The sequence below is a fragment of the Corapipo altera genome, unplaced genomic scaffold (assembly GCF_003945725.1).
Source record: "Corapipo altera isolate COAL_440 unplaced genomic scaffold, ASM394572v1 200, whole genome shotgun sequence".
Lineage (NCBI taxonomy): Eukaryota > Metazoa > Chordata > Aves > Passeriformes > Pipridae > Corapipo > Corapipo altera.
The window spans coordinates 1,204,680-1,217,443 of NW_020884992.1; the positions used below are offsets into that span (position 1 = coordinate 1,204,680).

The window sequence follows — 12,764 nt, forward strand, 5'->3', positions numbered from 1 at the left end:
TGGCTTTTGGGGAAGGTGGCTTTTGGGGAAGGTGGCTTTTGGGGAATATGCTTTTGGGGAAGGTGGCTTTGCGTGGGGCCGGGGTGAGGTTGGCACAGTTGGTCAGGGCACGGTGCTGGTGGGTTTGATCCCTGCGTGGGCCATGAGCCAGACTCCATCCTCACGGATCCCTTCCCGCTCGGAATATCCCACGGCGTGGGAGAGCGAGGGGGTCCCACCCCACACCCTGCTGGCCACTTGTGGGGACCCATCACCCACCGGGGAGGGTCTTGCCCATCCTGAATCCACTTTCCGTCCCCGCAGCTGCAGAACCAGGAGACGGTGAAGACGCTGCTGCGGCGGACGGAGACGGAGATCAGCGTGCGGGTGACGGACACCATGCGCAAGCACGAGGACCCTCTGCAGCGCCAGCGCAGCCTCGTGGAGGAGGAGCGGCTCCGCTACCTCAACGAGGAGGAGCTCATCACCCAGCAGCTCAAGTGAGCCCGGGCAGGGGGTCCTTGCACCCCCCTTGAGGGGCCGGATCCTCCCTGGCTGCAGGTCGGCGGCTCTGCCCGCTGCTGGGACGTGTCCCTGCCTGAGGAGGGGTCCCCAAACCCGGTGGTCCTCTCCCTTCTGCCCTCCCCGGGGTTCTCCGGTGTCGTGGCACAACGGTGACACCTCTACCCTCCTTCTGTGCTCGCAGTGACCTGGAGAAGTCTGTGGAGAAGATCCAGAAGGATCTGGCCCACAATCACCGGCTGATCCCTGTGCAGGAGCTGGAGGAGAAGGCGGTGGTGCTCAAGCAGCTGGGGGAGACGCTCACAGACCTGAAGGGTGAGGATGGGCCGGGGGGCAAGCAGAGCCTTCCCGTGTTTCCCTGCTCCATCTGTGCATGTGGGATGCTCCAGGATGTCCGTTGCCTCTGGGTTTGAGTGTTTGCACCCACCAGCGTGTCCCTCTGCATTCCTGGAGCGAGTATCCTGGTGCCCATCAGCACTGGGTGTGTCCTGGTGCCCGTGGATGTGGAGGGGCCTTCATGGGCTAAAACTGGTGCCTGTGGGTGGATGGAGATGGGATGAGGGGCCTGGGGAACCCGGGCTTCCCAGGATCCACCCCTCCTGCTCCAACCTGGCAGGGTGCCCTTGCCCTGGGTATGATGGACATGGTGCTGTTGGTGGGTGTGGGGTGGGCACTGGGAGGGTCTCCCCGGCACAAAGGGGCCGTGGTGACCCCGATGTCCCCCCCCAGCCCAGTTCCCCAGCCTGCAGAGCAAGATGCGGGTGGTGCTGCGGGTGGAGGTGGAAGCTGTGAAGTTCCTCAAGGAGGAGCCGAACCGGCTCGATGGGCTCCTCAAACGCTGCAAGACAGTGACAGACACCCTCGCCCAGATCCGCAGGTGAGCCCCAAAACCCAGCCCCTTGGACACCTCGGCTGTCCCTGTGTCCCCACGTGTGTCGGCGTCCTCTGCGTTAATCCCAAATCCCAAAGTCAGGGCAGGAGGAGCATCCAAGGGATGTTGGTAAACGGCTCATTTTTCTGCTAAGGAACTCAAAACCACCCTCAGCCCTCTCCAGGTCTGTGGGAACTCCTCTTTTCCTTATTGCTTCGAAAACAGGAGGGATTGTATCTCAGGAAGGAAAGGCAGCCCTTGGTGTGATCAGAAATCCCTTTCCTGAGGAGCAGGGAATTGCTCTGCTGGAGAAAAAAAACCACAATCATCTCCCAGATGTAATGCTCGTGGCAGGCTGGGCCATGGAGCCCACCTGCCTCTTCCCATTAGGAGACCTCTCGGGATGGCTCAGGGCTCGGCCGAGCGCCGGGATCGCCTCGGGCTCATCACTAGCCTGGTTTTCCATGGAAATTAGCCTGTAGGATCATGCAGTGTCTGAACTGCCTGGCTGTCATCCTCATCCCTGATAACTCCTGGATCCAAAGGGCAGTTTCAGCCAGATCTGATGGAGAGGAAGGGTTTGGAGAGATCCGATTTCCTCCCAGGTTCACGAAAACAGGCAGCCAGGCAGAGGGGCTCGTTCGTGTGCTCCCCCAAAACGGGCTGCAGCATCAGCCCCAACCCCTTCCCAGCCATCAGAGCAGGAGAGCAGGTTTTTTGCAGCATGGGGAGGGTGCAGTGGCCCCTCCAGTGCCGTGCAGCCCCCCAACACCATCACTGTGCCCCTGGCAGGCAAGTGGACGAGGGCGTGTGGACCTCCCCCAGCAACCTCAGCCAATCCCCCAAGAAGGTGGCCCCCGAGACGGACTTCAGCAAAGGGCTGGATTTGGAGATGCCCACCAGCCCCCCCGTGAGCCTGGGCATGCCCAGCTTCGGGCACAGCCCCCCCCAGACCCAGAGCCACCCCTCCAAGAGCAATAACCCTGCCCGAGCCCCGGAGATGGTGCCCGCCAAGACACAGACGGGGCCGGAGACCCCCAGCAAGAAGAGCGCGGACAAAGCTGTGTCCGTGGAGGTGAGAGCCTGGGGGGGGGGTCCTCAGCTCGGGGGGGCTCTTCTAGAGGGTCTGTGTGTGTCTTCCAGCTGAAACTGGGATCAGGAGCTCCTTCTCCTCGCTGGGGTGGCTGGTGGGTGGGGGAGCCCTGGATGATGCAGCGCTGGGAGCACCCCCATTGCACATGGGGGGGTTTGTGCAGCTCGGGATGGGGGGCAGCACTGGCACCCCAGCTCCTCCCGGGCTCGGCAGCGGGCTGGGGGGGTGGCAGCAGGGCTGGAGGGTCACATCCTGCCTGTGAGGGCAGGAGGAGCTGCGGCGTGGACGGGACTGGAGCAGGCTCTGCCTGCTGTCCTCAGGCGGCCGAGCGGGACTGGGAGGAGAAACGGGCAGCGCTGACCCAGTACAGTGCCAAGGACATCAACCGGCTCCTGGAGGAGACGCAGGCCGAGCTCATGAAGGCCATCCCCGACCTGGAATTCGCTGCCAAGCACAAACAAGCCCCGGGCAGCGGCAGCGCCGCCTCCACCCCCGAGCACAAACCCTCCAAGCCGCAGCACGCGCCGAAATCGGGGGGCAAAGGGGACCCCAACGGCCGCCGGGGCTCAGGTACGGCCCGGGGTCACCTCTGCCCGTGGGGCCGGGCGGGTGTGGTGCCGCAGGGGCACCACCTGGGCTGGTCCGTGCTGCCCCGAGGGGAGGTTTGTGCCCGGGGGGTGTTGTATGAGAGGGGCAGGGAAAGGTCTCGTGCCCTCACAGCACCGTTTGTGCCCAGACGAGCTGACGGTGCCGCGGTACCGGACCGAGAAACCCTCCAAATCCCCCCCACCTCCCCCTCCACGCCGGAGCTTCCCCTCGTCCCACGGGCTGACCACCACCCGCAGCGGAGAGGTCATCGTCACCAGCAAGAAGGAGCCCGGGTTTATGAAGGTAGGGAGCACAGGGTGTGGGGTGGATGCTGGGCAGGACCAGCCCCGGCTCCCGGTGCCCCCTGCCCCTCACCACCCACTCCCCGCTGGCAGAAGGCCGAGTCGGAGGAGCTGGAGACGCAGAAGCCACAGGTGAAGCTGAGGAGGACGGTGTCCGAGGTGGTCAGGCCGGCCTCCACCCCCCCCATCATCGCCTCGGCCATCAAGGACGACGACGACGAGGATCGGATCATCGCCGAGCTGGAGGTGGGCGCGGGAGGGGCTGCGGGACCCCCGGCTCGCCCGCCCTGCCCTGCCCTGTCTGCTCACGGGGGGGCTGTGCCCAGCTCAGGGGACACCTCGGGGTGGGGTGTGGGGTGTGACGTCCCACACATGGGTGCCACAGCGGGATTCCCTCTCCTCGCCCAGGAATGTGGTGCCGCAGGGACGGAGCAGTGGCCGGACCCCTCGCTGGGTCCGGGTGCTGCACGCCGGGGTCACCCTCTCTCTTCAGCATTTCCACCCCAGCTCGGGCTTTAAGCCGAGCTCGTTTGGTTTTTTACTCTCCACGGCTGCAGCTGGAGGTTCGTGGGGTTTTGTGCAGGGGGCACTGCAGAGGTACCCCCTGAAATGCCACCCTCGGGCTCTGCTGTGCCCCACATCCTGCCCCTGTTTACTGCCGTGGAGGTGCCCGAGTGGGCCAGGGATGGCTTTTCCATGGCGGGTTTTCCCCCAGGAGGCAGGAGAACTGGTGGTGGTGCAGGCAGGGGACAGGTGATGGTACAGGCAGGGTATGGATGATGGTGCAGGTGGGACTAGTGATGGTACAGGGGACAGGTGGTGGTACAGGCAGGGGATGGATGATGGTACAGGCAGGGGGATTAATGATACTGCAGGCAGAGGGACTGGACCAGTGATGCTGCAGGCGGGGGGACTGATGATGCTGCAGACAGGGGGCTGGTGATGCTGCAGGCAGGGGGCTGGTGCAGGCAAGGGGCTGGTGATGCTGCAGGCAGGAGTGGTGCTGCTGCAGGCCTGGGGAGCAGTGACACTGCCAGCAGCAGAGGGGACAAGGCTGCCTCTGCATCTGATAACAGCCAAAGCTTCTTTCGCTCGCTGCCAAGCCCCAGTCGTGGTGGGGCAGTCCCATCCCTGCAGGCAGGGGCTGCGTCCTCCTTACCCCAAGCCTCCCTCCTCCAACCCCCGTGTTTGACTCCCCAGGTGTTTCAGAGAAGCTCTGCCTCCCCTTTCCTCCCCAAGCTCCATCATGAGCCGCTCGTGGCCATCTGCCCTGGGCTGGCAGAGCTGTGGCCCAACGGAGCCTCCGTTGCAGCCCAAGGATGGAAGGTAACGGGGCTGCACCTTCACCACCTCCTCTCCTGCCTCTCTTTAACTCACTTCTGCTTCTTCCTCTGGTTTAACAAACTAATGGCTTCTCTCCACCCCCTCGCTCACCGTCTCTGCGTGGCCGGCACTGACACGGCTCAGGACCCAGCACTGACCCACCCGACGGCCTCGTGGCTCCTGTGAGGGCCAGGTCGGGGTGGGAGGAAGGAAGGGGCCACCCCAGCACCACTGTGGGCACGGCACAGGGAGGGCTGGCTGCTCTCACCCTGCACTGGGTGCCCAGGGGATGTCACTGGTGGGCGATGCATGGGAGACCCCCCTGGCTGTGCATGATGAGGGCAGAAGGTGAAGGGCTGGGCTCTACCTGGGCCTGGCCCTGGCTCCCTCCCAACCTTCCTGCCCTCTGTCCTGGGCTCCAGGGTGGGGAGAGCAGGAGGAAAGTGCCTGGAGAGTGGATGGGATGGAGTAGGGGGTGCCCAGAGCAGGGGAACAACAGGGTCCTGCTGCTGCCAGAAGGCACCGAGTGAGGGGAGCTCTGCCTCACCTGCTGCTGGGGAGTCTGGGCACCTTGCAGGGGTCCTGCTGGATCCCTTCCCTCTCCTGGGACATCAGGGCTGAGTTGTCCATCTGTCCCTGCATGCAAGGACCCCTCTTCAGAGGTCAGGTGTGTCCAGCTCCAGACCCAGAGCTCCGTGGCCATCCCAGCACAGGGGTTTCCCTCCCTCTCTGCCCCAGGCTTGGGGGGAGCTGCAGGGGCACCTCTTCTACCAGGGCACCTCTCCAGCTCACCTGCCCTCGGCTCCATGGAGGGCACAGCTGGCTCTGGCTCCTCGGGCACTGCATGGCTCGTTGGATCTCCCTGGGGATGGGAACAGGGAGGTGGGGGAGGAAGAGCAGCATTTTCCAACTGACTTCTTGCTACTCAGGGTTTTAAAGGCCGGTTGCCCCTCGGCGGCTCGTTTGTGGTGGCTCATCCCCTGCTGAAGCTCTGCCAGGAGCTGGGCTCTGCTCTTGGCACCAACGCTGTGCCAGTTTACACCAGCATGGAGAAATCCAAGCTGGAGGGTGGCAGTCGGATTTCCAAAGGCGTTAGGGAGGTGCAGCGACACCGACGCGTTTTTGCCGGTTAAACCCCTGGAGATTCATTGCCAAAGTCTCCCAGGCCCAGCTTACCTTGAGCACGATAAAACCAGTCCCAGTCTGTGCTGGGGGTGCTGGTGGGGCACCAGGGCTGGGCAGGAGGGTCGATGAGCATCCCCTCCCTGCCCGAACACCTCCCGGCAGCAATGCCCGGAGGCACCGGCACCGCAGGACCCCGGTGGTGTGTGGGGACACTCAGTGGCCCCCCAGCAGCTCCTGCTCCCCCCTCTGGCTCCTAATCTGTCTGAATTCTCTACCTAGGAGCCGCTGGCCCTGGCAGTCCCAGGGAGCCGGGCTTTCTCCCTCCCACAGATTGTGCTCACCGAGTGGGTGTCGGAGCCGCCGTCCCCCGAAGCCGAGCCGGAGGTGTGGGTGGAAACGGGCAGCGGAGGAGCAGGAGGGGAGTTTGCACCCAAGGGAGCAAGGAAAGGCCCTGTGGCTCCTGGCGGCCCCGAAAAGTCTCCGTTGGCACATGGGCACCCCCCAGCTGCAGCCCCGCAGCCCCCCAGCAGCTCGTGTCGGGGTCGTGCTCGTGCAGCGGGAGAGATTTGGGGGTTCTCTTTCCCAAGGGATAAAACGAGCCACCCCACGGGGGGGCGAGGAGGGAACATGGCTCTGAACGCTGCCAGCAGGAGAGGAGGCAGCAGCAAGACTTGTCACCAAGGTCCCGTGGCTGCACAGCCTCCTCAGCCCTGGGGGGGTGCCGGAGTTGGAGGGGCCGCACTTCCCTCCACCGGTGGCATCATCCTCCAAATTCCCTGTGGTGGGGACCCCCAAGGAGGAGCCAGGCAGAGCGTGCAGGAGGCACCACTCCCTCCTGGAGATTCTGCTGGGGCTTCCAAACCAGCCCCAGCCTGCCCAGTGCCAAATCCAGGAGCTTTCCTGGGCAGGGATCCGACCCCGCAGGGAAAGGGACCATTCCAGGCTGAGCATCCCCCGGAGCAGGTCACGGTGTGCCCAAGGCCAGGCTGTGGCACAGCGACTCCAGGATGGGATGGAGGGGCTCCAGCTGCCGGGGGGGACACCAGAATGGGGAGGAAGGTGCCGGAGGGGCTCTGCCAAGGGCCGGTGTCCCCTCGCCGCCCCGCGACTCCGGGCAGCAAGGAGATTTATGAAGACACGTACCAGAGACTGGATAGCCTGGAAGAGACGATCCGAGAGCTGGAAATGACCATCAGTGAGATCAGCAGCCACCCCTCGGTGGAGTCAATGTTCCCTAAAGACCTGCTGGGACCAGCGGGACCCAAGGAGGCCGGCAAGGAGACCAGGAAGGGTCTGGGGGACCTCAGCCAGAGGAGCTGTGATGATGGGACTGTGCTGGACCTCAGCCAGGCCAAAGATGATGCTCCCAGGAGCCCATCCCCAAGCAAGACCAAGCCACCGCTGCTCCCCAAGCCGCAGCTGCCCCCCGGCATCCCGCAGGTTTATTTTCTATTATCCCTCTTGCCGTGCTCTGCCCTGGACTCACTCTGATGTCTCTTCCTCCACCTCTACCTGCTCCCTCTCTGTGACTCTACCTCCAGGCAGAGCCGAGGTGGAAAACCGACCTCCTTTCCTCCCTGTCACTTGGAGGGGTTTGGGAATTGCAGGCAAGCAGGAATGAGCTGAGGGAGGAGTCGGCAGCAGGAAGGGAGATGGTGCCAGGCAGTGCTGCCTGGTCCCATCCTCAATTAGACCCTGCATAGGGTGGTGTCCTCTGCCCTGGCAGGTTTTGGGGCTGGTGATGAGCACGGAGTCCGTGACGAGCGTCCCATTTGATCCATGATTAGCATCCCACGGGGTCCATGACGAGCATCCCGTGGGATGCAGCGAGGGCCAGGTGCTGTGGGTGACGAAGCGTCGTCCTTCGTTTCCCCGTTTTGCATAAACACTTCCCTAATGAACTGCAGTTGGAGCCTGGCAGATGTTTCTCCTAATTAAATCACAGCGCGGGCTCCCTGAAGGCATCCAAATTGCTTTCTGCTGGAATCCAGCTGAATAGCTGGGAAAAGGAAGGGGGGGGGGGAATGCCCCGAGCTGCTCTGACATCAACCTGCTCCTTTATTAACAGTCAGCACTGGGGGAATAAATCTCCTTTCCCATTTGGAGCCGTTGGTTCCCAGCAGTGCCGGGGTGCTCTCGCTGGGTGAATGGGCTGGCAAGTGGGTGTAGCTGCATTTTTTCCTGTTGTTGGCTCCCGCTGCACCTCTGGAGCCTGGGAAAATAGGAGTGGAGCTGCGGGCTGGATTTATGGCTGTGACTGTGACACGTGTGGGTGCACACAGAGCAAAGCTCAGGGTTAGGCTGGAGAGGCTGCACTGAGCCCGTCCTAAAGCAGGGCAGGTGTTGTGTCACCTTCCAAGGATGCTCTGTTGGTTGGGAAGGTTCCCAGTGCCTGCTGTGTCGGGAGTGGTGTGGTGCAGGCACACGTGGGATTATTGGGGTGTACTGTGCAGGGCCAGGAGCTGGACCTCGGTGATCCTCGTGGGTCCCTTCCAGCTCAGGATATTCCACGATTCTGTGGGGTGCAGGAATCCCTGTGACCCCTCCACGGGACCACTGAGGGTCACAGAGGGGCAGACAAGGCAGAGAGCTGTCCCTGCATGGAGTCACCAGCCTGGCCTCACCCTGGTGACCTGCTGGCTCTCCCCGTTGGCACGGGGCAGGCAGGAGGTGATGGCAGGGGGAGGATCTGGGGTGCCCTGGGCACAGGGGAACACGTGAGGCACCGCTTTAGGGGGGGTGTGTGTGCAGGTACCACATCCCTCACCGCTGCTCTTGCAAGACTTTGCGTGCCCACCTGTGCCCAGCCAGTCAATAAACACCTCTGTATTCCCACTGCCGCCGTTCCCACCTGGAATCTGCTTCTGCCTGCCGTCGCCTCTTTCCCCCTCTCTTGGCCGTGCACCCCTGCCCCGGCGGGGTGTTCTCCTCCTGCCCTCCGTCTCCCGGTGTTTGCCGTGTCTGTCCCTCTTTGGTGGCTTCCTGGTAAGTCCTGGGTGGTTTGGGAGCTCTCCCGCCGGAGCTCCCTTGGCACGAGGAGCCGGTGGCCTCGTCCTCGCCCGCCTTTGCCACCCCGGGCAGGGACATCCCGGCGGTGCCGCCGAGGGGGGGCTCGGCACAGCTCTGGGCATCCCGTGCCAAGCTGCCAACGGTGCCGGTGGGGGCTTCACCTGCGGGTTTTAACCCTTTCCCCCCGGTCCTGTGTCCCGGCAGAGCGGCGGCGTGTCCATCCCGGCCATGAAGGTGGTGAATCCGGCGTCGCGGCTGAAGCAGAGCCAGCAGGGCAGCCCCGACAAGAGCAAGCACATAAAGCAGCGGATGGAGTACATGCGCATCCAGGGCCAGCAGCAGGTAGTCCATCCCTACTGCCCACGGCCCTGGCATCGCCTCGGGCATGGCCTGAGTCGGGGCGAGGGGCACGGGAGACCCTGAGGGTGGTGTTTTTGGAGAACGGGCTCTCTCGGAGCCTCCTTCGCCTTGGTGGGGCTGGGGGGCACAGGGGGGTGGATGTTGGGGTGCAGGAGGGGCTCTTGCCGTGGTCTGTGCCCACCTGTGGGGGACAGGGGCATGATTTCCTGCTGGCAGTGACAAACTCACCCCCAGTGTGGTGTGAGGACGAAGCCAGAGTGGTTTGTCCCCCAGCCCTGTCTGTCCCCACTGGAAGGGCTGAGCCCCAGCGTCGGTCCCCTTGCCCTGGGGGACCCCAAGAGCTCCTTGGCCACGGTGATGAGCGTGGCAGAGCCGTGTGCTTGGCACAGGGGCTCCAGGGGGATTCACTTACCACGGCTGGGGCTGCCCAGCCCGTCCTGGGGGGTTTTGGGGAGCCGGGACCCTCCGTGCACCGCAGAAGCAGCTTATCCTGGGAGGGGGGTCACAGGCAGGGTGATGGTATTTGGGGTGCCTGGCAGCGTGGGGAGAGGGTGAGTGGGCCACAGCAGCTGGAAGAGAAGCATTTTGGGATGGGATGGAGCGTCCCCCCCACCCAGCACCCAGCACCCAGCACCCACCCCTCTCCCATCCCCGGGGGCAGCTCCTGCTCTGTCCTTGCTGACACCCCAGGGCTGGCCGTGGATTCCCAGCTTGCTCAGGCCACGGGCAAAGGGACCACGGCCAGTTCAGTGCCCTCCCTCCCTCCTCACCTCTTCTCCCCCCCTCCCAACAGCCCCTTCCCCCTCAGTGGGCAGCACGAGTGCGCTCACCCCCTCCTCTCCCCCCACTCCCTGCTCTGTGTCTTGATCCCCTTCCAGGGGCCTGGCATCAAAAAAACACCCCGTCCAATAAACCCGATTCTGCTCGTTCTGTTGGATCCATAAACCCTGTTGGATAACCCAAAGGTTTTTCACCAGCTACTTGGAGCAGGACTGGGGGGGATTTCGTGCAATTTGGGCAAATGTTGCATGAGCAAAACGGGCATCTTGCACCCCCTTTGGCTGTGGCAAGAGGGCTCAGTGCCACCCTTGGCTGTTCCATCACCTGGGTCCTTCACAGTGGCAAGTCACCCCCAGGGAGGGTCCATCCTCAAGGTCGGGGTCTCCCTGCCAGTCCCCCCTGGGATATGGGGGGTGCCCGTGGGGTTCCACATCCTGCAGAATCAGGGAGAGGCAGAGGGTCCCCTCTGCCCCCTGTCCCAGGGCTGGGCCGTGGAGAAACACCGGCCAGAGGGGCTGTGCTGGGAGTTCCAAGGGGCTGGGGAGCATCTCCTGGCCCCGGACACCTCAGGGAGGCCACCAAGTCCCCTTCCCTGGAGGCCACACCCCGGACAGTCCTGGCTGTTCGGTGTCACCGTGGTCCTCCCTGTCAGTCACCTGGCCCCTGGCACCTCCCCATGCCCTCGCTGGGGTGGCCAGAGCACGAGTTTTCCGTGTCACTTTTGCCCTCACTGCCCTCTCCTCGGGCAGGAATTTTCCACGTCCCTCCCCCTGTCCAGCAGCCCAGGGCTGGAAGCTCCCTCTCCCCATTCCGTGAGGGTTTATGAGCATCATTCCCTCCCGGAGCCCTGGACCAGCTCTTGGATGAGCCGGGTGGGGTCCTGGCTGTGCCAGTGGTGCCCCCGCAGTGCGATGTCCCGGCGGGACAGGGTGGGCACCGTCACCCCAGGTGCTGTGCCTGGTCTAACACTGCCCTTCTTGTCCCCCCCTGCCTTTCCCCCCTCTCCCCTCCGCCTGTGTGTGTGTGTGTGTGTGTGTGTGTGTGTGTGTGCCTGTCTGTCCTCGTGGCCGTCTGTCCGTCCGTCCGTCTCTGCTCTCGGGGTCGTCCCCTTCCCGTCCAGTAACGCGTGGGACCAGCTCATCTCGTGCTGTTTGTGGTGGCCCTTTTCCAGCTGCTTGACCTCAGGCCTGACTCAATGCTGCTTCTGAACAGACTCCCTTTGGTTCTTGGTCGTTTTGGGTTTTTTCTGTCCTGTTCTTTTTTCTTCTTCTTCTTCTTCTTCTTCTTGTTTCCTTTCTTTGTCTTTTTTTTTTGGTGTTTTTTTTTTTTATTGAGGCTGTTTTTTTGACTTTCCTCCCCATTCTCCTCCTCCTCCTCCTGCTCCTTGAATCTTGCTTTTCTTTCTAGGCCACTAGACCATCTAAAGAGGCCAGTGAGACTTCCCCCACGGTCTCAGAAAAACCCGCATCTGGCAGAACATCCATCCCCGTATTGACTTCCTTTGGGGCAAGGAACTCCTCCATCTCATTCTGAGCATCCTTGCCAGCTCCAACCCAACCGCTCCCGGGGGGCCGGGCCTCTCTCTTCCTTGGGCTCCTCTTCCTCCCTGGGACTTTGTCTTCTTGAGGCACCTGGAGGGATCGCCACCTCTCCCTCTCTTTCTGTTTTATCAATGTCTTGCTCCACTGTGGCCGACCTCGTGTCTCGCCTCCGCTCCGCCACGGCCCGACTTGTGTCTCGCCTCCGCTCGCCACGGCCCGACTCCCGTCTCCCATCTCGCTCCGCAATGGCCAACCAGCCACTTTCTGTTTCTCTCTCTCTCCCTCTCTCTCTTTTTCTTTGCTTTCTCCCTTTTCCTTTCCTTTGGATCGCTGTTGGTTTGGTTTTTCTCCTGCCCTCCCGCCCCGCCGTTTGTGTTTTTTTTTTTTTTTCTGTTTATTCGAAGAGCTCTCAGAGCTTCACTCCACCAGTCCCACCAGCTTCGAGCAAAGAGGAGCTCCAACCTTCACCCCCCGGCCCCGCGCGCCAGGGGGGGAAACGGCGCCCGCCGAAGACGCCCCCGGCACCCCCCGAGCCGAGCGGGAGCCCCCCGAGCGTCCCGGGAGCCCCCCGGCAGGAGGAGAGGACCCCCCGCGCCCCGGCCGGGCCTCGGCGGTGGGTGGTCGGTGACGCCACGGCCGCGCCGCGTCCTTCGCCGGCCGAGGGCTCGGTGGCCTCCCGGGGGGGAGTCACCGCTGCCACCACCCCCCGGGGGACGGGGGGGAGGCAGGAGGGGCCGGGGGGTGCCCGGCCGTGCCGGAGGGGCCGGAGGGTGAGGGTGTGAAACGGGGAGGGGAGGCCACGGCTGCCCGAGCCCCCACCCCGGGGCGGAACAAAGCACTTTAAGCGGGCACCGGGGTGGGGGGACAGGGGGACGGGGGGGTCCCACCGCACGGGGACACCCTGCCCGACCTCTGCCACCTTCCCCAGGGGATAAGGAGGTGGGACAAGTCCCTGGAGCCCCCTGCTCCGGGTGGGGATCCCACCCTGGGGGAGCAGCCCCGACCCCGCACGGCCTGGGGGACCTGAGGGGTCCCCGGGGTGTGTGGCCAGGTGATACCTGTCCGTGGCCACCACCCACCACAGCTGAGCCAGGTGTGCCCAGGAGTGCCCAGCTGTGCTCTAGGTGTGCCCAGGTGTGCACCAGGAGTGCCCAGGTGTGCACCAGGTGTGTTCAGCTGTGCCCAACTGTGCTCCAGGTGTGCCTAGCTGTGCTCCACATGTGCCCAGGTGTGCACCAGGAGTGCCCAGGTGTGCCCAGCTGTGCACAGAT

The 12,764-nt window shown here is 63.7% G+C and overlaps 1 protein-coding gene across 1 annotated transcript in view; it reads left to right on the forward strand.

The window, feature by feature from the left end:
* The window catches only part of SRCIN1 (SRC kinase signaling inhibitor 1), a 43,136-nt gene extending 31,287 nt beyond the window's left edge, over window positions 1-11,849 (forward strand). The window contains exons 11-19 of the mRNA XM_027666360.1: window positions 304-479; window positions 686-816; window positions 1,231-1,378; window positions 2,165-2,447; window positions 2,786-3,035; window positions 3,202-3,356; window positions 3,449-3,601; window positions 9,017-9,154; window positions 11,360-11,849. Of these exons, the coding sequence (XP_027522161.1) occupies window positions 304-479; window positions 686-816; window positions 1,231-1,378; window positions 2,165-2,447; window positions 2,786-3,035; window positions 3,202-3,356; window positions 3,449-3,601; window positions 9,017-9,154; window positions 11,360-11,485 (1,560 nt within the window). The 3' untranslated portion in view covers window positions 11,486-11,849. The remainder of the gene's footprint in view (window positions 1-303; window positions 480-685; window positions 817-1,230; window positions 1,379-2,164; window positions 2,448-2,785; window positions 3,036-3,201; window positions 3,357-3,448; window positions 3,602-9,016; window positions 9,155-11,359) is intronic.
* The last annotated feature ends 915 nt before the right edge of the window (window positions 11,850-12,764 follow it).